Here is a 25,016-nt window from a genome sequence, read left to right on the forward strand (position 1 = left end):
TTTCACTTCTTTAGATGTTTCCGTAAATTCACAGTTTACAGCTAGCTGGCGTAATCTCGTGTGAAAACTGTCGATAGTTTCATCAGATGTTTGTTTGGCTTGTCTAAATTTGTAGATTTCATATTCCGTATTCTTTTTCGGAGCAAAGTAAGCGGTTAACTTGTGTTTAGCGGCAGCAAAGTCTTCTCCTGTATTATCAAGGGTATCAAAGACTTCGTTAACATCTTCTCCAGCGTAATGTAACAAGAGTGCTCTTTGTCGTTTGCTGTCCTTAATGTTCAAACCAATGAATAAATTTTCAAGTCTACTTATCCATTTACGCCACCTTATTTCAGCATTATTCTCATGTACCGGAAAACTCGGAAAAATTGGTAAAGATGCAGCCATGGTTTGATTATCAGTGTCACTAATTATTAAATCCATTGAAATACATTTTTAACATTTCCAACTTTTGTTTTTATCCTCGTCGCCAATGTAACGTTTGTAGCCTATATATATTAACTAAGAGACAAGCCATGTGTACTGATTAACATACTTTAATATAATGCTAGAGCTAAGTAATCAACACAAATACATAAAGCAATACGACGCGACCTTATCTGCTCGTCAAAAACAAAACAAACAGACAGGCATATTAATTACAAAACGATAGACATTAAACACTACAAACATATGTAGCATTGAAAGAATTTTTTTTTTTATAGATTATTAATTTTAATTATAATACTATTTTTGACAGCATGCCTCCTCTTTAACATTATTAATTCAAATATTATGCTTATGTATAATATTAAAAGTTGAGACGTCAATTACAGTTCATATAATGACATTATAATTGTTTCTCTCATTATACATTTCACTTATATAGTTTATTATAATAGGTAAAATATCACATTCTTCACTGGAAAACAGGAAAATGTAAAATCAAATTTGTTTTCTTCACTCATTGAATTAAAACTGGGGACAATACTAGAAATTTCATTAAACATTTTGATCCTAGTTTTATTAATTTCTGACTGTGACATGTTATGACAAAATGAAATTCATCTTCCACCCCTTTATGGCATCAAGGACATATTCTATTTTCTAATGCTGTTTTGTTGTATCTACCGCGTTCAACAGCCAGCCGTGATTTGAAATTATACCACATCTTCTTTTTTCATCTAATTTAATACCCTTCCAGAGCATATAGTCACCTTTTCGGTATATATAGATATTTATTTTGTACGAGGATTATTTTCATTTTTATTTTACATTTGATTCTTAACATATTTTGTACTGTCCTTTTCTTTTTGTCTTGTATACTTATTCAGTGGTTGTTTGTAACGTTTATGTGTTACATATTTGTTTTTCGTTCATTTTTTCGTACATATAAAAGCCGTTAGTTTTCTCGTTTTATCTTGTTATTTCATGGCCTTTTATAGCTGACCGAGCGGTATTGTTTCTCATTGTTGACGGCCGCACGGTGATCGATAGTTGGTAATTTTTGTGTCATTTTTGTCTCTTGTGGAGAGTTGTCTCTTTGGCAATCATATCACATCTACTTTTTTTCCCTATCTATTGTACACATTTTGTTTTTGTCTGTGATATAGTCACCTTAAAAGCCCGGGGTTCCTTGATAGAATCTTAATTGTCACAATGACTGGTTTTGTGTTTATTTTCATTTCAAATACCATAGATGAATATAATAGGACAGACAAGGAACAACCAATCACGGCAATGCATATGCAATGTATTTAATAAATTTAGCCAAGCAATTCTACAGGAAAGCTTCAAGTTATTGTACAGGAAGGCTCCGAGGGATTGCACAGTAAACTGGCAAGCGATTGTACAGTCAATAAAAATATCCGACATGGAGAAAATAATATATTTGGCCGTTTCTACTGGGACAATGGCTTTGAAACTTTCAGACAGTAATACTATATATCAGAAAAGGTACACTGTGAAAATTCAGGTAGCAAAATGATAGATTTTCGATGTTTATTTGACATTTTTGATCGGTGTTGTGTAACAATATTGATCATTTTACACGGTGCTCCACCATTCTGAGGAAAACGTTTGGATGCATATCTTTCTTATTATTTCTTGGTTCATACATAAAGAATGTTTAGTTACCAAAACTTGAAGCAGAAACGTTAACGTAATATAGTAACATAAAATTTCATCAAAGTTTCCATCAAGCAACTTGTTACTTTGCAAATGTCCGAGTCCCGCTTGACAGTCTACCGAATGACCAAATTATCAGAAAAACGTACAGGTTCCGTTCCCTGTTTACAGGATTGCTCCGGTTACGTTCGTGAATTACACATTGTTTACTTCCGGTTGTAAGAAAAGTGTTACCTCATCCCATTTCCAGCCTTATAAACGGTATTTTCTTTTAATTACACCTTTAAAATCCTTCAAGATTTATATGAATTACTAATAGATTTTGAACAAAGTTCATTTAACCCCATAATCGGTATAGTTGAGAGAGAGTTCTCACCTGAGTTCTCGAACCATTATTTTTCGATTTTTACTCTTAGAGTGGGGTGCACACATTTGCCGGGGACACAATTTCGCCGTTTTATGATTTTGAGGTAAATTAAAATTTTTATAACAAATATGATTATTTTTAACTACGACAAAATTGCTTCACTTTACTGTCTTTAATACCGCATAGAACCGAAAACTGGACAACGATTTTCGGCCAATTTCCAGAATGAAAAACCCGATTTCGAAGAAGTATTTCTTTAATAGTAATTCTTTGACTGATCGCACTAAATTTTAGTTTTGTACACCTATGTACATGCATGGGTTACACTAATGACTGGACCGAATGACAGGACCGAATGACAGGACCAAATGAAAAATGCTAATAACTTTTTCATTTCTCAAAGGATTGAACTCAAATTTGAAATATAATAAGATTTCATCATTTGATAAATAGATTTAAGAAAAAAAATTAAAAAAATTTGTAAGAAACTTTAGAAAACGTGACATGACCAACTCTGATAATGACAGGACCAACATCGAGAATGACAGGACCAAATAAAAATGCTAATAACTTTTTTATTTTTCAAAGGAATTATCTCAGATTTGAAATATAAAGGCATTTTAGGCAGTGGCTATTTGACCGGCACCGGCAAAATAGCAAATTTGCTATTTGACCGGCACCGGCAAAATAGCAAATTTGCTATTTAGCCGGCTCTGATTAAATTATATCTAACTGGAATTAAAATTTAAGAATAATAATTAAATATCAAAATTTTCTATTTAAAAACTTTTGTTACTGTTGATCATATAAACACTTAAACTTCTTATCTAAAAAAAAAACTATAAAAAAATGTGTACACATCGAAAATTTGACAAAAATAAAAATATGGTCAATCTTTTATGAATAAAAGTGAAGTAATAAGATAAATTAAAAATTAAAATACAAATATGATAATAGTCACTTTGTAGCTATACTACATTCCGGAAACTAGTATACTCTTTTCATTTACGGAACCAGCATTGTGATTGTGTTGCCGATGCAATCGCAGAATGGTCTTTCAGTACCATGAGAAGACTTGAGAAATACAATTATAATCAAGCGATTATCTGGCTTGGTCTTTTAAACAAAAACCGTGAAAAAATAAAAATTTCATCAGACACATTTTTTTCAGTATAAGAAGGAAATGTTCCTTGATTTTTAGAATTATAATATTTGAGAATGAAAAGGTGAACCAGGTGCTCTGCAGGGCGCAGCTATATACGACCCCAGTGGTCGAACCCTGAACAGTTGGGGCAATTTGGTCACAATATTCAAGCTTGATACTGTCTGAATTTGGATTGTGATCAAATTTTTTACATAATATGGGTTTTTGTCACAAAATTAATGTGGTCAAAGATCTTACAAATCTATTGCACAATACTGTGCAATTGAATATTTCTTCTTGAAACTTTTCAAAATTTGAAATTTGAAAATTTTTGAAAAAAAAGGAATCCCTTAAAAAAATGGTAAACAAAAAATCCCCCTCCCCCTCCCCACTTTTTGAAACCCCCATTGGAGCAATAACCCTTAAACTCAATCCCATGCTTTCTTTTGTAGTATTGAACCTTGTAGTACAATTTCAGAGGGATCCATACACTTAAACACAAGTTATCGTCATGATTGTTTGGAAACTAGAAACATGCTTCTTTTTGGCCCTTTTTAGGCCCCTAAATCCTACATATTTCGGGCAATTGACCCAAAACTGAATCCCAGCCTTCCCTTTGTTATATATGGTACGTTGTGGTACAATTTCAGAGAGATCCATACAATTACACACAAGTTATTGTCTGGAAACTAGAAAAATGCTTGTTTTGGCCCTTAATTCCTAAACTTTGGCCCATAACCCTGAAAATGAATTCAAACCTTCTACTTGGGGTTTTAAACATTGCGATATAATTTCAGAGCAATTGAAATACTTGTACACAAGTTATTATCCTCAAACTAGAAAAATGCTTGTTTTGGCCCCTTTTGGGCCCCTAATTCCTAAACGATTGGAACCATCATCCCCAAAAGTAATCCCAACCTTCATTTTGTGGTATTAAACCTTCTGAAAAAATTTCATAAAGATCTATTCACTTAAACTAAAGTTATTATACGGAAACCAATGTGTCTTTATACGACGCAGACGACAACATCATACCATTATACGATCCCAAAATTTTTTTGGGGTCGTATAAAAAAAGACTAAAACAAAGAGAAATGTAATTGTATTTATTTATATATATGTATTTTCTCATTTTGAAAAATAGCATGTACGTTGCACAGACGCTGCTCCTTATTATCTGATCTAGCTCAACCCAATACACATTAGAATAGATATAGGAAGATGTGGTGTGAGTGTTTTTCTCTAATTATTTTTTTTCTTAAAATGTTAAATCATGTGTCCATTTGAAATTCATAGCAAACAACTATTAATATTGTCTGTCATATCTGTTTAATGATGTAGTTTGCATAACACTATTTTTATCACTGGCAGAATATTTAAACCGTAGATTTTACACAGATTTAAATTTGAAAATCAACATTTTGTTATAAATATTTTAGAAAAAATATATTTAATAATGTATTTACAAATGTGTGTTTATGCTTTTAATTAATATTATAAAGTTATAAATTATTTATTTATGAAAATCTTTTATTTTTTATTGTACTGTATTTTTAATGCTTGATATTGTGATAAAATGATTTTAAATTATTATTAAGCTTTTTTTTATTCTCTACTAATCACATCAATGAACAGTTTTATTTAGTGCCGGCTAAATAGCAAATTTGCTATTTAGCCGGTGCCGGTCAAATAGCAAATTTGCTATTTTGCCGGTGCCGGTCAAATAGCCACTGCCAAATATAAAATGGTATGTCATATTTTGAAACTAAAATGTTATAAAAAATATAAATTTATTTCAAAAACTCTCGAAAACGAGACGTGACCATCGCTGACTGCCAGGACCAATCTCGACAATGACCGGACCAGATGAAATTTATAATTTCTCTTTTATTTCTCAAAATATTTTTCTGAAATTTGTAATATAATAAGATTTCATCATTTTATACATAGATTTAAGAAAAAAAATTTAAAAAAATTGTAAGAAACTTTAGAAAACGTGACATGACCAACTCTGATAATGACATGACCAACATCGACAATGACAGGACCAAATAAAAATGCTAATAACTTTTTTATTTTATAGACAAAACATCAGGCAATTTCAAACACACTTAAATCTAATTTTTCAGATGATTATTTTCAAACAAACAAGTTTTCAAGCTTAAGAATATTTTGCATTTTAAGTTATCTTCGTATAGAAATATCACTATACTTCAAAAACATATAGACCTGAACATAAACTGTAGAAAACATGGAAAGATATGGTGAAAATGAGCACCCCACTCTAATTGAAATCTATTAAGAAAGACAGAGAAAATCAAACTTAATAATTAGAAAATACATATCAAGTTTCATATACGACTATGCCCAACATTATATCAAGATGTTGACTAGAATAAAGATCAAAAGAAATATAGCAGCAAAACATAATGACCATGATGACATAATTTGAAATAGAAATAGAATAAGTGTGGGGTGCAATGATCCATGATAAGAAATGTTTTAAAATAAAATACAGTGAAACCAAAGTTACCCAAACAAGTAGTACATGTCATGTCATCTGTTTATAAGTCTAAATGGCAAGACTTGAAGTAAATAAATAAAATAAGCTTAAGCATACACATATGGACCATAATTTGGGACCGTTTCCGATAACGATAGAACAGTAGAAAAGTGATAAAATATTGTATTTCGGTGAGAGAAGTTGTTGCTCCACCATCAAATGCTAATATGAGGCAGGCATTACCTGTGAATGGGGACGAAGTCTGTATTATTTTTTTTTATTCAAACATGTTGATAAACGGAAATACTGTAACGTTTCCGATATTGGTTCTGTTGTTAGTGATTTAATTGTGACGTTATTTAAGTTACGACGTCATATTCAATGTGAACAAAGAAACGCTGTTATCAGGTAACGTTTTTTTCATATCAAACAATTATTTAAAATATATTTGTTGATATTATGATAAATATACATTTTATTCAAAGTCTCATGCCAAGAAAACCGGAATAGGAAGCAACAAGACCAGAACAGGAAGTAGATCTGAAAAAAAAAGTTAACGATTTTGAGTTCATTAGTAGTATGAAAAATTCGGGAAAATTTTCCCGATTTTGTTAAAAAAAATTTTTTATTGATTTTTCTACCGTAATTGGGGACTTCGTCCCCATATTATTTCTATTAAAATAAAGGTGCTTTCTACTCTCCACTAGAGAGAATTTAAAATTAACAAATGTTTCAGATTATCTGTATCTGTGTCGTTTCTTAGCGTTATTTTCGCTTCTGAAGTGTAACTCTTGCCAAATTAAAGATAATCGTCACCTGCAAAATCATAACTTTTGCTTTCAAATAATAAAGAACATCGACCAATAAGAATAGTCAGAAGAAAATGCCGAGAACTATAAGTATTTCTGTAGCAGGTGTAAGAATACTAGCGTTACTTTGGTTTCCGATTTCGTAACGCAAATTTTAGATGGTGTAATCTGCTTTGTTGTAATAGAATTCTTTATAACAATATGCAAATATGAACTCTCGTGAGATGTTCAAACAAGTAAATCAGAGATGATTTACATTCTAGTTTTGTTCTTCGTAATTAATAATTAAGTTAGAAAATGACGTTACTGTTATGCGTTACATTTCACACTAAACAGAAGTCCAGTTATTTCCGTTTTTTATTAAAATTGCTTTTGTCGTTAAGTTCTAATAATTTCTGGTCATACATTAAACATGTGACTAACGTGATCACACACTTACGGCCGGATATATATGAAATACTAGGTCTAAACATTGTTTTTGTTTCCAACAGGATGTTAGCAAGCATATTCTGTAGACTTGATTCATATTGTTTATTAAAAGGAAAAACAATTTTCAAAGAGATCGCACCGGGGGTCTTTTATTTTTCCTATGTGCATAATGTTACATACAATCTTGAATGAAAATAAATGCCTAATGACCTGACAAAATCGATTTCAGATTAGACGGACATTATAACACACTTTGTTTCCGGATAACGATGCAAAGGGTCTTTTGAAAATTCAATTGACATTACGTCTCTTATCATTGTGTCCATGCTCGTTGAATTTATTTTGCTTCAGCAGTAAATATTACTGGATATTTTAGGTGAATAAAGATAATTTAATACATGTTAATATACTATTACACTTGGAATATACAAAGTTGGTATCTTTGTCACAATTTAATTTTTATTTAATCATGTTTTCAGAAATGCAATAAACTTGTCAAAGGAAAAGTAAACTTTTACCATGCATGACTTGAAAGGAAGTACTTTATTGATTTTAGCCCACTAAAGTAGGTTAAATTGTGGAAACCATGTAGATGGTGTACAGGTCACATATATCACATGATGCCTATTTTAAGATTTTAATTTTTAATAAGTTAAAAGTTTTTTACTTTACTGGATTTATAGGATTTTGACATTGCCAATGATTTGGAATAAATTGTGTAAAACTGGAAATTTCAGAATAAATTGTACTAGTTGTTTTCAAAACAAGCACATATTTAGGAGTTTTATAATACTGTAATTCATGTATTTGGTTTTGATGTTATATTTGTTATTCTCATAGGATTTTGTTCAATGCTTAGTCCGTTTCTCTGTGTGTTACATTTTAATGTTGTGTCATTGTTCTCCTCTTATATTTAATGCGTTTCCCTCAGTTTTAGTTTGTTACCCTGATTTTATTTTGAACAGCGGTATACTACTGTTGCCTTTACATTTAAGATGGATTTTAAGAAAAAGTATACTGTTCTGATTATTTTAAGCAGATTTTGCAATAAAAAAAAACAAAAAAAATGCTTTCGGTTTCTTATGGTTTCCTGTCGCGTTTAAAAAAACTTTAATTTAACATTGAAAATAGATTTTAAATTTTAACATGAAGCAAGTAACACCAGTAATGGTGTTCATTTAGGCCACAATTAAAAATATTTTGGTTTGCCTAAACCCTACCCAAGGTTGAGACAGTGGGTAGGTAGGTAGGCATTTTCTTTTTTTTTTCAAAAAAAGAAATTGAAGCATCAGGTGTTTATTATTCTTCATGCCTATCTGATTAAAAAAAAATTCTTCAAATCAGGACAATAAAAGAATTTGAGTAAGCAGCTTTTTTCTGTGTAGGTAGGGTTTGGGCAAACAAACCTATTCTTTTTTATGGCCTTGTGTCTTTTGAAATATATTTTGCAAAATAAAGAAAATAAAGTTTGGTTTCCTGTCAAACAGTGAATCAAAATGTATTAATTTTTTCTCGAAAAACCCACTTGTTCCATTAAAACTATTCTAACACCAACACAACCCACAGAATAAAAGTTAAAGTTTTAGAACTTACAAAAAAGGATACAAAAAGAAACCAAAGGCTGAATACCAAATTATGGTCCATATACTAATCAATTAATTTTAATCTGTAATAAACATACTCATACATTGTACAATGTACCTTGAATTAATTAATATACGGTAAGTCATATAGTATTTATAAAATACAATTATGTTATTTAAACATAGAAATATACACAATTACTGCAAATCCTATAAAATACAGTCCACCACATTAATGTCTATGACTGTATATAATTATTTTAAATTTATTTTCCAAAGTATATACATTTTGTACATGTATCCTATATCTCTTTGTAGGTCCGCACTGTGATTGAATAATGAGAAGATCAAGAAATGGATCAGGTGAAGAAGTAAAATACCACAAATTAAGAAGAAATGTTGATGATGGCTTTATAGATTTACAGGTTGGTACATGTACATTTGTCTTTAGGTAAATTAATATGGCGTTCATTATCACTGAACTAGTATATATTTGTTAAGGTCCAGCTGAAGGACGCCTCCTGGTGCAGGAATTTCTTGCTACATTGAAGACCTGTTTGTGACCTTCTGTTGTTGTTTTTTTTCTATGGTCAGGTTGTTGTCTCTTTGACAAATTCCCCATTTCCATTCTCAATTTTAAGGATACAAGTACATTTGTTTTTAAGTAAATATAAAAAAAAAAGATGTGGTATGATTGCCAATGAGACAAGTTTCCATAAGTGACCAAAATGACACAAAAATTAACATTTAAAGGTAACAGGTACGCTTCAACAATGAACAAAGCCAATACCGCATAGTCAGCTATAAAAAGCCCTGAAATGACAATGTATAACAAAAAGTAGGATACAAGAAGATTTGTTTTTAAGAATTAAGGATACAAGAACATTTGTTTTTAAGTAAATAAGGAAGGATACAAGAACATTTGTTTTTAAGTAAGTAAGGATACAAGAACATTTGTTTTTAAGTAAGTAAGGATACAAGAACATTTGTTTTTAAGTAAATAAGGATACAAGAACATTTGTTTTTAAGTAAGTAAGGATACAAGAACATTTGTTAAGTAAGTAAGGATACAAGTACATTTGTCTTTTTATTTAAGTGATATGGGTGTCTTCTGCCATCTTGGATTGTAAAAAATAGAGAATCTAAGGTCCAGATTTTCAATCAAGTTAGCAAAATTTGATTCATTTAAAAGAACAAATTTATGAGATCATAACTAATAATAGTTGTACAAGTGTAGATTATTATTGATTGATTTTTAATGTTTTTAAATTGGCATTTTAAGGGAAGGTAACTCTGAAACAGTGCATTTTTTTAAGGAATCTACATTTTGTATTTTAACTTGAAAAAACGTACTGTGACCCTATCTTTTCTTTTGATATATTCTCAAAGCATATGCTATCTTTTTGTATTTTATTTTACAATTCTATTGTTTAGTTAACTTCTAATGACATAATGATGTTTTTTTCCTGTATTAGACATACAAAATGTGTCACTCTGTCACAACTTGTAGCTTGAGAAAATGCACATTGACCTTTCTTTTTTATTATATATTTTTTTTAACATACATGTATATGTATATAGATATATACAAGGTTTTGGCAACATATGAACAAATTCTATCATTTTTATTTTAGACTCCCATACCACCTTAAGCTAGTAATAGGGATACATGTAAATTGTTGCTATTATTCAATTTGGCAGATCAATCAGAAATTTGAACAAAATGATCTAGAGTGTAAGAAACCCAGTTATATTGCAGTTAAATGTATGAAATTGACTAATTGCTAATTATATGACTTAGCCAAAAAGGTTTAGAGTAGCTAAATTTAATCTATTTTAAGTTTATGAGATGGTTTAAAATCTTTCATACTAGGTCCAAAATATATATTCTGTGGTTTGCAAACATGACAAATGTGTTTGTAACCCATGCTTTAAATACACTTTATCTTGAAAATGTAAGTCATCATTTTGTCATAACATTGACAAATTTTTAATTGCTAGTTGTATTATCAGACATCAAACAATGAATAGGAAAAATCTTTTCAGTCCAGTAAAGCCTTTCTTGTTAATAGACAACTTACAAGTTGGTTGGATTTCCTTTAAAACTTTGGTTTTCAGTGGCAGATCCAGAGGGGGGTTCCGGGGGTTGGAACCCCCCTTTTTTTCGGCCGATCAATGCATTTGAATGGGGACATATAGTTGGAACCCCCCTTTATCCTGGGTTGGGACCCCCCCCCCTTTTAAAATGGCTGGATCCGCCCCTGGTTTTATTGATGCTATATTGCACAAATTGTTTGGCAAATTAAATTCTTATAATTCCTAATCAGCACTGCTATAAATAAATGGATTTGTGATTTAGTACCTATGGAACAATTATTAATTCTAGTATATTCTGCACAATAATGAAGACGCTAGAAGAACTTTAATAGTGCAGGGATACAGCTGGTGGTCCCCTCTATCTGGTAAATGATCTGACATAACTCAAAAGTTGTCTATTCTTTATTAAAATATTCAAAATGATATGAAAAGTGTTTTGTAGCTTGCATAAGAAAAAAATGTATCTAAATTTACTTTGGACTTCTTGCCAAGAAAAGGATCTTTCAGTAATTGAAGTTTATTCATTAGTTTCAGAGACCACCACCAAAGATACCATACAAAGCTATATCACTTGCTACAGTGCTGTTTGTCATAGGAACTGTCTTGCTTGTTATTGGATCAATGTTGTTGACAGGTTACATTGATGCTAAGGTAATAATACTTGAAAGAGAGGCGAAAGATGCAAGAGTGGAACTGTAAATTCAGAAATTATTGCGTGCATTTATTAATGCGATTTTGTCATTTTAAACGAAAATGCTATTTTAATTTTTGAGATATTCAGAAAAATCCTGTTTGATTTATATAATAAAAATTCAATGCGAGTTTTAATTATTGCGATAACAACCCTGCGAGTTTTAATTATTGCGATCACAACCGTGTTGCATTTTTCGCAACAATTAAAACATCGCAATAATTTCTGAATTTACAGTATTCAAACTCATAAATAAAGAACACCAACTGACAATGATATTGCAAAAAACATAAAACAATCAAAAGACATACATTATTATACAAAACACAACATAGAAAACTGTGCAAAATGATCCCCACCAAAAACCAGGGGTGATCTCAGTTGATTCCAAATGGTAAAAAGATCCTGTACCACATGTGGCATCTGTTTTGCACAAGCTTGTTGATAATAGATATAGAAAGATGTGGTGTGAGTGCCAATGAGACAACTCTCCATCCAAATAACAATTTAAAAAGAAAAAAAAGGTAAACCATTATGGGTCAATGTACGGCCTTCAACACGGAGCCTTGGCTCACACTGAACAACAAGCTATAAAGGGACCCAAAATTACTAGTGTAAAACCATTCAAACGGAAAAACTCCTTATTTTAGTGGCATATAAACAACACACATAAAAATGGTAAATATTTGTAAAATCAAAAGTTACAACCTTGATATCTATGGTATTCTTTTAAAATTCTTTTTAACCACTAGATGTCTTCAACTTTTTGTTAGGGATATTTCATTTTATTTTTTATATCAAATATATTTATATCATTTTATTCTTACCAAAAAATTTGTTGGAAGTAAAGTAGTATCTTCATCTAGCAAAGTATACATGGTGATGAACTGACAATGTTCTACCCAGGGCATTGTACCATTGTGTTCTATCTTTATACCATAAAATCAGGAAAAAGGAAAACGTGCTAATTAAAAATTCTAATCCCACTTTGCTATCTTAAGATGAAGTACAAAACTGTATTAAGTTTTGAATTTACAGAAAAACTATGAGTAAATGAACAATTAATTTATACATGTACATTTTATTTCAGTATGGGGACAGAACTTGGCCTGTGATTATTTTAGGAGCTATTATGTTTATTCCTGGTGCATATCATGTTAGACTTGCATGTTATGCTTATAAAGGATATGATGGATATTCTTATGATGACATTCCAGAATTTGATGAATAACACAAGACAAATTTTAGTGCCTGAGAACACCTTTATATCAGGCAATTTCACAATTGGCCGTTTAAGAATCTAAAGAATCATGGGTAATTTCATTGTTCTTACCCCAAAATGAAAATAAAGTCACATCATTGGTTGAATTTCCATTGTTTATGACATTTTTAACCAATCACGACGTTTTGGTGTACACTTTTGAAAATATTACCCAGGATGCATTAGAATCTGAAACGGCGAATTTTAATGAGGAAAAACCATAGACTTCTTGACATTTATAAGGTATTGCAGAAAAAAACAACTTAATATATAATGAACATTCCTTTGATCTGATGTAAATATGAGAAATGCATATCATTGTTGTGTCTTTTAATCTTTTGAATCACAACTTTTGTTTTAAAGCATAATATAGTACCCCGAAAAAATAATTATAAATGTATGCATTTTTTATTTTAAAACCATGACTACAATAGCAAAACTAATTACAATTTACATGTAGCATGGTTTTGTTAAAAATTTATTGAGTGTTTTAATGGTAAAAAAATGATGTTTAATTGAAAAAAGTAATAACATTTTTAATAGTGCTGTTTGTGATTTTCAATTTCATTTGATAATAATATTATACAATTACTGTCTTTTGATGAGGTAAATATGCGGTTTTATTGACTTTTAAAAAACTGATATTCACTGAGGCCGACGGCCGAAGTGAATATCAGTTTTTCAAAAGTCAATTAAACCCCATATTTACCGAAGCAAAAGACAGTAATTGTTTTATTCCATATTCCGAGAGAAGAAAATGTATATAATCACAAACATATATACCAAAACAAATTTTACATGAAACATTTTACCATAACGTTGCATGTAAAAGCGCGTGACGTTAAGCGCGGTGAATAACACTTTCCCAGGTGAATATGCTTTTTTATTCAAAATCCAATTCGTATAGAGAAACCTACTAAAATAATACCAATATGGAATAATAAGAGTTATTAAAATGTACCATCATTTTATATTATTTATTCATGGGGTTAAGTTTGGTGGATGGTGGTTGTTTAGAAGGCAACCTTTCAGAAATATAGGAATTAAAAAATTTATAATTAAAAGTCTTTTTCGCTGTACAAATGTACATGTATCTCCCATTTATTTATTAACAGCCATCACTTGAAATATAAATTATAGGAGTCATATTTCCTTTAACTTTTCTATTTACATAATGGGATATCTGAAATCCAGTTATTATTGTTCATATATGTTTCATGCAAAAAATGTGTCATACAGCAGATTGCAGATTCTTTCATTCAACAGAAGGTTTTTAAAATTTTTGGCATTTCGAAGGAGTAATTCTTTATTTTTTCTATTCGAATATAATATAATGAGTATGAATCTGACAATTTTCTTTGAGTGGACTAAACATGGAACAATGTTGTCAATTTTTCATTAAATAAGAATATATTCTCTTTATTGATAGTAAAAATGTAAAGAGTACAACGATTATTTCATGGATCTGTGCAATATGTAAGTTTGTTATGAAGCTGTGATTACATGTAAAATTGAGAATGGAATACATATATTAACATATTATAAATGTCTTTACAGTTCTTAAAATTACTGTCAGAGTTGAATGTGATTTTTTGTACATTTTGAAATCATGTTGAATCCACTGTGTTTATATGTATATTTTGAAATCATGTGAATTATTTGTATATTTTGAAATCATGTGGTTTATTTGTATATTTTGAAATCATGTGGTTTATTTGTATATTTTGAAATCATGTGGTTTATTTGTATATTTTGAAATCATGTGGTTTATTTGTATATTTTGAAATCATGTGGTTTATTTGTATATTTTGAAATCATGTGGTTTATTTGTATATTTTGAAATCATTTGGTTTATTTGTATATTTTGAAATCATATAAAACGATTTATCTGGATCCTATGCACTCTTGAAAAAAGTATATTTTAAATTTTTTTTTTTTTTTTTAAATAAGTAGCAACTAGGATAATAATTACAAAGGGTTTCGTTCAGCTGTTGTTTTTTGTTTTTTTTTTTTTGGGGTGGGGGGGGGGGAGGGCTGAGGATGTTAGGTGGTTTTTTCTTCTTCATTTGAACCATCTTTCAAAAAACAACTTTTATTCAGGGTTTTTCAAGTTAATCAAACAGCTAAATAAAACATACTTTTAAGATTTTGTCACAATGGATGATTGTGTGGATGGATTGTAATATGGAATGATGACTGAATAATTGTTGGATAAGGATAATAAGTTTGTTATATAAAAGTTACACTTTATCAAGTCTCAATCTGCATTGTTGCCAAATCTCTCACTTGAGGAAATTTTAAATATAGTGAATCATGATAAAAATAAGAATTGTTTTCAAAATGGTCTATGCTTCTGACTGACTGAAATTAATTTCAGAAGAATTGTGATTTTTACTGAAAAATGAAACATAAGATATTTACCCCATATTTTTTGGCAATTCTATCCAAATTATTAAGTGTTTATTTCAGATTACTTGTATGAAGAACAAACCATGAACATAAGAGATACTAGTATTTTAAAACTATTTGTCTTTTATTAGATATGATATAAGACTGATTCAGAAGAATCCTGATACAAATTGACCTTTACAAATGTTTTGTGCTTGTATTTCTTAATCTTTATTTATTACGTTTTCACAAAATCCATGGTAACTGTTATTGCTATAGATAAAGTTGTGATTATAATTTTTTTGGATGTAAATATTACTTTCATTAAATGATATGAATATTGCATTGTTTTTGTTCACTTATTTCTACTTTACATCAATACATTATTTCCTTGTCCATCCTATTCATGATATGCAAATAGGAGAAGCCTTTAACCTGTAAAACAATTTAAGAACTAGGACTCTTTTTTATTTAACTGCAATAAACATATTTGAAATCCAAAACTTGAATGGGGCTTTGTAAAAGTATGCCTCCTACATAAATCAGGCTGTTGTGTCATTTGAATTGTTTTACATTTTATTATGTCGGGTTTTAATATTAGAAAATAACACTTGATAAAATTTCATACCTTCAAAAAGTTCAAAGTGCTTTTCTTGATTTACATTTATCAGGAACTCTCAAACCTAAAGATTTAGTATGTGTTTTGCTCATTGTTGGAGGCAGTTAGGTATGATGACCTATAGTTGCCTACAACTACATCTTTTGGGATCTGGTGTTTTAAAGTTGTCACATCCTATATTACCTCATCATATTTTTATATATACATGTATATAAATTTTTAACAGGTTAGGTCACTTCATCAGGATTAAACCCTTAACCAAAATTGTTTCCAAGCACTTGAAATTTAAATTTATTTTTCTCAAATAAAATAAATATAGAGGTCAAGTCCAACATAGACTTTTTCACTTTAAATTTCAGGAGTTATTGTCCTCTTAAGATTTGTATATAGTGAGAGTTTCATTGTTGGAAATTTGCACTTTTGTCCATTGTATAACTTATGAACCCTTCTACCAGTGGTTTTCTAATTGTAATGTTTTTATTATGCCCAATTTATTGGCATTTTTATGCCCAATTTATGGGCATTATGTTTTCTGGTCTGTTTGTCTGTTTGTTTGTTCTCCCTTCCTTTCTGTTCATCTGTCTGTCCCACTTCAGGTTAAAGGTTTTGGTCAAGGTAGTTTTGATGAATTTGAAGTTCAATCAACTTGAAACTTAGTACACATGTTCCCTATGATATGATCTTTCTAATTTTAATGCCAAATTAGAGTTTTTACCCAATTTTCATGGTCCACTGAACATAAAAAATGAAAGTGCGGATGGGGCATATGTGTACTGGGGACACATTCTTGTTAAATTATAAAAATTATAAAATGGAGGCCAAATTCACTATCGACAATTTTAACTTTTACTGTTCAGGAGTAACAATCCTTGGTCCATTGAAAGTTGGCACTTTATGTTGTTTCTATACAATATCTCATGACCTGCCTAACCAACACTTGTAATATATTGATGTATGTTGTTATCATACTGGTGAAAAAATGGAGTTAAATTCATTGATTTACATATTTGATGTTCAGGAGTTATGGTCCTTAATAGAGAAACAAGTCATAGAATGTGGCAGGTAAAAAAAAACCAGAGAACACTTTTCAAAATACAGAAAACCAATTTGCTGCCAATATGTGGTGATTGGTCATGATGTCATCATTTTAAAGATGACCTTTCAAGTTTTCATGAGACAGCAAAATGGGGCTACATGTACTTTCTTTTGTCATATTAAAACAGATAAACATGGCATGGTAATACTCATAGAATTATTTAAGAATTTAGTTATTTTAATGAGTTAAAAAGGTATCTTGTTGAGTTAAAAGGATATCTTATTGAGTAAAAAAGATATCTTATTGAGTTTAAAAGACATTTGGTTAAGTCTGAAAGATATCTTATAAACTATTATAAGATATCTAATATACAATCATTCTCTCCTGCTAGGCCATGGGGGGCATTTAGGTTTAAAATATTTTCAATCATCCTATACCATCCTATCTTAAAAAACATTTTAGATAACTAAATTAAATAATATATTATAGAGCTAAACGAGATATTTCATTAGCTAATAGAGATATTTTATAAACTAAATACATGTGAGATATTTTATATTCTTAAGATATTTCATTAGCTTTTAGAGATATCTTATAAACTAAATATGATATCTTATATTCTAATTTAGATATTTTATATTGAATTCTTATTTAGATATTTTATATTGAATTCTTATTTAGATATTTTATGTTCTAATTTAGATATTATATGTTCTATTTTATGTATGTTTTGATTAATTGAGATATCTTATAAACTAAATAAGATAGCATATAAACTAAATAAGATATTTGATAAGCCAATCATATAATTAAAAAGATATACAATGAAGTAAGATAGTTATTTTATAATCTTTACTATTTATATGATGAAGTATTTGTTTAAAAGATGACCCATTAGTCCCTTAATATAAGATATCTCATTATTATAACTCTTATAAAGTTAATAAGATATAGTATTAACATAAACAAGATATCTTTTATTATAGTTATGAGATATTTAATTAATTTTATAAGATATGGGATTTTGATTAAAACTTTATAAGGTATCTTATTTTACACCGCTTCATAATCTAAAAACAGATTGTCTTGCTCTACACTCGAGGCTCTACATCATACGACGATCCATCAGCACATTGATGGTCTTTAGAGATAAATCAAGTTAGATTTGCCTAAGATCTACCTGAGGCTAGAACAGTTTGGGTTTCAACAACTATTATCTTTTACAGAGACAAATAATGTCTCTGTTTTTTTACATTTCGTTAATGAGATAATATTGAAAACTTTTTGCGGAGTTTGAGCGTAGAACACGGATTTTGTTCCGTTCCGAAACGGTTTTAGTATTTAGTTTTTAAAACACTTGGAGGACACGTGCGTGGAAAAAAATAATGCAGACGAATGTTCGTTCACTTCATTCCCCTTTAATTTTACAAACAGACAGTTTGCATGCTTGATTCTTTAAGCTGGCAAGTAATGGGTTATTATTAACTAAAAATGCAGTCACGTTGGATGTCGTTTGTGAAGATATCAAATTGCATCATGTCCAACTTCATGTCAACATATTGACAACATGCCCGCGGTTTCATGGTCAACAACTGGTCAAGGTTGCAGTCGGAAAATTATCAGCAGAAACTGATATGTAAAATTTCATGCATGGTTATAAAGCAAGCCCAGACCATGATAAGTTACTGCAGGATTATTCAGAATGGAGTCTCATACTTCTAACAACATGTGAAAACTAGACAATAAAAGGAATTATATCATCAGACATCAATTGTTGTAAAAATCATAAAATAGGTTAAACATGTTGTACATGTTGTAGTAAAATACTTATTTATGTTTGCAATATTATATGATAAACGGCAATTCACAATGAAACTTAAACCAGAGAGCCTGATTTTACATACACAAAAACTTTGTCTCCTCCAGGACTTGAACCTGGTACCTCGATCTGTGTTAAAAGGCAGCGTGTAAACCGACCGAGCTAAAGAAGTATTTCCTTGGATCAACTGCTTACCATGCTTACTGCTGACTAAGAAAGTATTGATAATCATTGACCAGGGAAGCAGTCTCGCCACACTTCCCCAACCTCAAGATTCATTGAATCTGGGTCTGTATGCCCTGATTCATGTCAATTATTTGGACTTAATTATACCTGTTCGCCCTGATATCTGTTCGCCCAGGGTCCATTTGCCCTAATTTCTATTTTTTTGCATTGTTGTTTAATTGCAGAATATTCATAAGTTGAACAGCATGAACAGAGTATGTTAAAATTTGATGAAAAAATGCAGAATATTGTATTGCTGCAACCTAATAATTAATTTCCTCGATCTGCATATATATATATATATATAGTCATGATAGTAGAATATGGGAATACAATCATTTTTGACAATCATGACAAGGTATTCATGATTTGACATTTATTTTTATTGAATATATGTGTTCACAATTTTTATTAGTCTTGTCAGTCAATTTATGCAGTATGAAAATAAATGAACATCTTTTTCGGTTTTACAATTTGTTTATGATTGCTTTTACTCATTCCAAGCTTACTAGTTTATCAAACAAAAATGTTGTTTTATTTATTATTAATTCATTAAAGACAATTTTGATCATTACAACAATCAGCGAATATTATTATTATAAATAATTATGAACAATAAATGCTACAAACTACCAAAGCAAGCATTAACTTTAAAATCTTTCAATGTAGTTTCATGAATTTGGAGATTTATACCATATAAATATCTGAGTAAGTTTATTAACCTTTAATAACCCTTATATTTATAATTTTGTAATAAAAGTAGGCAGAACGAATCTAGGGCAAACGGACCCTGTCCCATGGCAAGGGCTAACAGACTCAGGGCAAACTTGTAATCAGGGCGAACAGACCAAATACCAGATTCATCATACCATTATGACTCCCACGCATACCCTAGCTAGAGAACTAACATGGTTTTTTAGTTGAGCACCTTATGTAACCAGAGAGCATGATTTTACATACAAATTTTCTTTGTCTCTTCCAGGACTGGAACCTGGTACCTCTGTTACAAGGCTTTAAACCAACTGAGGTTAAGAAGTACTTCTTTAGCTTAAGCACTTACCGCTGACTACTGAATCATGTCACAAAAAAAATAAATTCAGTGTAACCTGTGTAATCTGACACACTGGGGGACCAGAAAAAAATGTCTGATTAAACAGGGTGTCCGAATACTCCTTTTTTTTTCTGCAAGGATAGGCATATTTTGGGACCATGAAAATGTGTTGGTTAAAGCAGGATGTTTGAATACTCAGGTGTTGGATTATACAGGTTACACTGTATATATTTATTTTAAACAAATTATTGGGTCTTAAATCAATATACCTAGCAGCAGATGGTAGGGATTCGTAAACTTTTTTCTGCAAGATAATAAGAGTATATAATGGCTAATTACGGTTTATGTACATGTGGACCCTTTGGCTTAAAAGGCGGTGTATTTACATCTCAAAATTTACTCTGAGCTCATGACAAATCTGTGCATCTGGAAAGCATCTGCATTTACATGTAAATCTTACAATGATCCATCAGCACATTGATGACTATACTTCAGTGCATTGTAAACACACTATATAAAAAGATAACAATTTTATGGGTGCAATAATCAGAAATGATTATTTTTCAAAAATGATTAAAAACCAAATACATTATTTTATATATTTATAAACATATAAATAGAAAATAGTGCACACTAAATGCAGTAAATAAAATCATTTTTCTTAAACATAAAATAGAAGCACTGGTAACCTTAGTGTAGGTAAATGTGTTTGAATGTTTTTTTGTTCATACAGTTGTGCTTAAAAGTATGTATAGAATAACAAATAAACAATATGAACTTTATTCTGACTTTTGTTATTACTATCATGACTATCATTAACAAATTAAAGTTTATAGCAGTTGATAGTCATGATAGTTATAGCAGGAACTGAATTGGAACTAACAGGATTTAATATAAAATCAAACAATGATGCATGTATAAACAAATATATTCCAATTTGTATGAAATTAATAAGATTTGCCTATTAATTCAAGATTTAATGAAAGAATTTACAGAATGTTTCAATCAATGCCTAAAAAATAAAATTTTGAAACTTTTTTCCCTTTAAATGATAAAATTTTGTCTTTATGGAAAGTTGAAAGAGGAAAAGGTCCCCAGATGGAGTTTAACAATGAGGGAGACTTTTTGAGAGAGTATGCTAGCTAAGATTAAGTCTCCCTATTAAATGTGGTTTATAGTAATATTTTTCTTAACCATATGAAATTTCTGCTGTGCAACTCATATTAGGTTTAATTTAGCTTAATATTTTATTAAATAAAGTCAACTCATATACAACGTATTGCCATTTCAGCAGATATGTCGGTTACACCAGACTTGCAAGCTGTTTACAGCAAGTGGGAGAATAAAGGACCAAGACAAAGACAACCTGATACCAGTACCCAAAAGATCCTGCAAGATGGCCGTCAGAAATGGAGGGATAGATATGGAGACCAGATAAAACCTCAGAATCGAAGGTCATCTTATAAACAAAAGGCTATACCAACAGAAAATGTAATATTATAATGTTGTGCTGCAAAAGCTGTATAAAGTTAATTGGCATGTATAAAAAGGAAAAACAAAATAGTAAAATATTGTGTATGCAAAACAGTGATCAGTTTTGATAAGTTGCAGAATTCATATTTGTCTATGAAAATGAAATTGATACAACGATACACTTAAAAGTAAAATCACAAAAATACTGAACAACTAGGAAAATTCAAAACGAAAAGTCCTTAATAAATGGCAAAATCAAAAGCTCAAACACATCAAAAGAATAAATAACAACTGTCATATTCCTGTCTTCCTGACTTGGTACAGGCATTTTCTAATTCAGACTGTTTCTTAATAGCCATGAATAAAATGTTCTTTTCACAGAAATTTGTCATTTTGCAATCAACACCATATGATATATACAGAAGCTTTAGACAACAATGCTAATGTGATGTTCTTCTCTCTTTTTGTTAACAAAGCCATGCTCTTATTACCATAAAACATGGGGTGCATGTGTGTAACATCATGATTAGTATTGCAATATATATATCAGGTGTATTTTGAAAAATGCAGGATATAAAAATGGACATTTCTGATAATTCTGCTTCTATTGGTACCAAAAACTAACCAAAAATGACCTCGCAATATTTTTTTGTTGAAAAATGTAGAGTTATATGAAAATTTGATGATAAATTTCATTGGCCATTCAGAGTGTTCACAATGAAGATATTCTCCCATTAACTTGAAATTTAGTACATGTCATATTCATTTTAATGTGAGCTTTGAAAATATATCTAATGTTTGTACCCATATTTTGTGGTTCAATTATCAGGTTAAATTTTGGTTTAAGTTATTTTACCTGGGAGATGTTGTCAAATCAATTTATTAATTTGCAGGCTTGTTCAATATGTTGTGATTTTTCCAAAATAAATGCCAAATCAGGGTTTTGACCAAAATTTTGGTTAGTTTACCGAAACATGAGAATGATGTGAGTGTGTGTAGGGCATTGTGTTATATTGACCTGTATTCTTGCTTATAAATCGCTAGCTCCATAATCTACTTTTTTGAAGCAATCAAACAAAATTTAGCATCCAACATATTATTTGACACCAATTTAAACAAAAGACTATTCTTTTCATCTACCAACTACTTGATAGGTGGGATCAGATAAAAAGGTATAAGATATTAATGCAGATGTGATTTTTTTATTCTTATTTTTTAGGTGAGTTATAATGTTATAACCCAGTTTAAGACAATGCCGACCATTACAGCAGACAGTTTTATTACTTCAAGGCCATTAATGGGGCGCTGTTGTTCCTGTGTACCATACAGTCAGAAGGATTTTAGTACATCAACACAAAATCATGGCATAAATAATATCCTGAATGTCACTGATGGTGTCAGGTCAGTTGATGTAGATATATTTTGTATATATACACATGTTGAAAAATACTTGATGAACTATATATAATAAGATATGAAGTTATTGTGTTTTAAACAAGGCTAGCTACATTTCTTTGTACAATTTCTTTGAATCATTATTGCTTACACTTATATATTTGTAAACCAATCAGATTTATTTATCTTTACTTTTAAATACTGTAATTTCAGAAATTATTGCGAAAAATGTGACAGTGTTATAATTGCATTTTGATTTTTTTTATTTAAATTAACATAATTTTTCTAAATATCACAAAAATTAAAATCACATTTTAGTCTGACATGTCAAAATCGCAATAATAAATGCATGCAATAATTTTATATTTACAGTAATTGTTGACTTGAATAAATAAAGGGGGCTAGCGGGTATAAATTAAAAAAAATTTTAACATAGGATTTCGCTATATTTTTTTATAAATGAACTTTATCATATACTTAATAGAAAAATAAAGTTTTCAATTAAGCTCACAATCTGCCTACGAAAAAGCATATATTGTTGTTAATGTCCTTTTTTTCTGTTGAACTAATAGAAGAAATAGAGGTAATATCAAAATAAAAAAGAACTAAATTACAGAAATCGCTTAAATTTTACAATTATTTAGTTTATGTACAGCTTATTTGAAAACAATAATAACAAATATAGGTCACCGATGAGTTATGAATTTATTTCAATTTTAATGCCCCCCCCGCCACCCCCCAAAAAAGGCATTTGTTTGCTCCAAAGGGAGATAATTTGAAGCTTTTTCAATGATATAAACATTGTAAAAGTCAACTAGGACCAAGCCAAATTGATTTTTTTGGTTGATTTTTGTACAATAATCATAAAGTAATAACTAAAAGTGTTATAAATATAATTTGTAATGAAAAAACAAATGTTCAATTTTTTGCTGAAATCTTTGTACCCGCAAGCCTCCTTAAGATGAAAAATTTGGACTTTATATATAAATGATCCAGTCTTTGTTAGTTCTAGTAAGTTTTAAAGATCAAATTTGCAGCAAGTATTCTAAAAGCACCAATATACATACTAGAACTGACAAAGACTGAATCATTAATAAAAAAAGAGATTTAGGGTTTATTGGAATGAAACAGCAAGTCAACAACACAAAAAAACATCTATAGGTTATCAAATATTATATATTATAATCTTAATTTCTTATCCTGATATATGATAATGTATGAAAATATTGAATATAGTTTAACAAAATAGATAAATTTAAGCTATCAACCATTTTGGACAAGGATTACATGCTTTGGAAAACAAATATTTTTAAATGGGCAAATGAGTGAAAAATTAATGTAGCATAGAGATCTTGATTAACTAGATTTAAAATTTTGCAGACCCAAAGGATTTTTTGATAGAAGATTGAAGAAGTTAGCATACACCTTTAGACGAAACACTTCACACAGATACAATGACATTTTGATGTTAGTGTTAACTGCTCCAAGGTTGGAATCTTATTTGATATTGTGTCTTATAATGGATTTTGGGAACTAAATATAATAAATTTGTTGGTGATAATATAGAGAATCAAAATGGGGAATGTGTCAAGGAGACAACAACCCGACCAAAGAGTATAAAAAAACCAGTGGAAAGGTGGTATGCAACATGATATAATTGTTCAGTGCTTTATAAGATGCAGATAATCAAGTTACAAAAGTAATGTCCACAAAACAGTCTTTTATTTGAAATACAAAAAAATAATATCAATGTAACTTATTCAAGTTTATACAGTCACACTTTCATAGACATGACTGCTGAGTTTGAGCACTTATTCAATAGGCTTATATTGGGCTTAAAACTTTAAGGCTGACTGAGATTTGATGTTGAAACCATGGATTCAGTCTTGATTGCCTCGTTTGTGTGTATCCTTTTAAAAACAGCTCTTATTACATTCATCAAAATGATTCAACTGAATTTTATTTGTGCACACATTTTTATCACACTATACACATACAAATGGAAAAAGCATATCTTTAA

The 25,016-nt window shown here is 29.9% G+C and overlaps 2 protein-coding genes across 8 annotated transcripts in view; both read left to right on the forward strand.

Moving 5' to 3' along the window:
- The first annotated feature begins 2,263 nt into the window (after window positions 1–2,263).
- LOC143072335 (transmembrane protein 230-like) lies at window positions 2,264–13,569 on the forward strand. The gene is made up of 4 exons (XM_076247223.1): window positions 2,264–2,367; window positions 9,260–9,366; window positions 11,567–11,689; window positions 12,820–13,569. Exons 2-4 carry the CDS (start codon window positions 9,280–9,282, stop codon window positions 12,958–12,960), a joined length of 351 nt encoding a protein of 116 aa, XP_076103338.1. The 5' UTR covers window positions 2,264–2,367; window positions 9,260–9,279; the 3' UTR covers window positions 12,961–13,569.
- A 4,672-nt stretch (window positions 13,570–18,241) lies between these two features.
- LOC143072336 (glycerol-3-phosphate acyltransferase 1, mitochondrial-like) overlaps window positions 18,242–25,016 on the forward strand; it is a 36,330-nt gene continuing 29,555 nt past the window's right edge. The window contains exons 1-5 of one of the 7 annotated variants that reach the window (XM_076247230.1): window positions 18,376–18,496; window positions 20,060–20,104; window positions 21,420–21,619; window positions 22,821–23,002; window positions 24,377–24,484. In XM_076247230.1, the coding sequence (XP_076103345.1) occupies window positions 21,425–21,619; window positions 22,821–23,002; window positions 24,377–24,484 (485 nt within the window). In that variant the 5' untranslated portion in view covers window positions 18,376–18,496; window positions 20,060–20,104; window positions 21,420–21,424. Of the gene's footprint in view, window positions 18,497–18,561; window positions 18,828–20,059; window positions 20,105–21,419; window positions 21,620–22,820; window positions 23,003–24,376; window positions 24,485–25,016 lie in introns of those variants that run through there. The other 6 variants (XM_076247228.1, XM_076247227.1, XM_076247229.1 and 3 more) reach the window with 6 other exon arrangements.

The sequence above is a fragment of the Mytilus galloprovincialis genome, chromosome 4 (genome assembly GCF_965363235.1).
Source record: "Mytilus galloprovincialis chromosome 4, xbMytGall1.hap1.1, whole genome shotgun sequence".
In the NCBI taxonomy this organism is placed as follows: Eukaryota; Metazoa; Mollusca; class Bivalvia; order Mytilida; family Mytilidae; genus Mytilus; species Mytilus galloprovincialis.

What these genes read in the sequence shown, in the direction of transcription:
- LOC143072335 (XM_076247223.1), top strand. Translation starts at nt 9,280, where the DNA reads ATGAGAAGATCAAGAAATGGATCAGGTGAAGAAGTAAAATACCACAAA. An exon ending in ATGGCTTTATAGATTTACAG is followed by an intron (nt 9,367 to 11,566) that starts GTTGGTACATGT and finishes TTTATTCATTAG; the next exon opens with TTTCAGAGACCACCACCAAA. An exon ending in CAGGTTACATTGATGCTAAG is followed by an intron (nt 11,690 to 12,819) that starts GTAATAATACTT and finishes ATTTTATTTCAG; the next exon opens with TATGGGGACAGAACTTGGCC.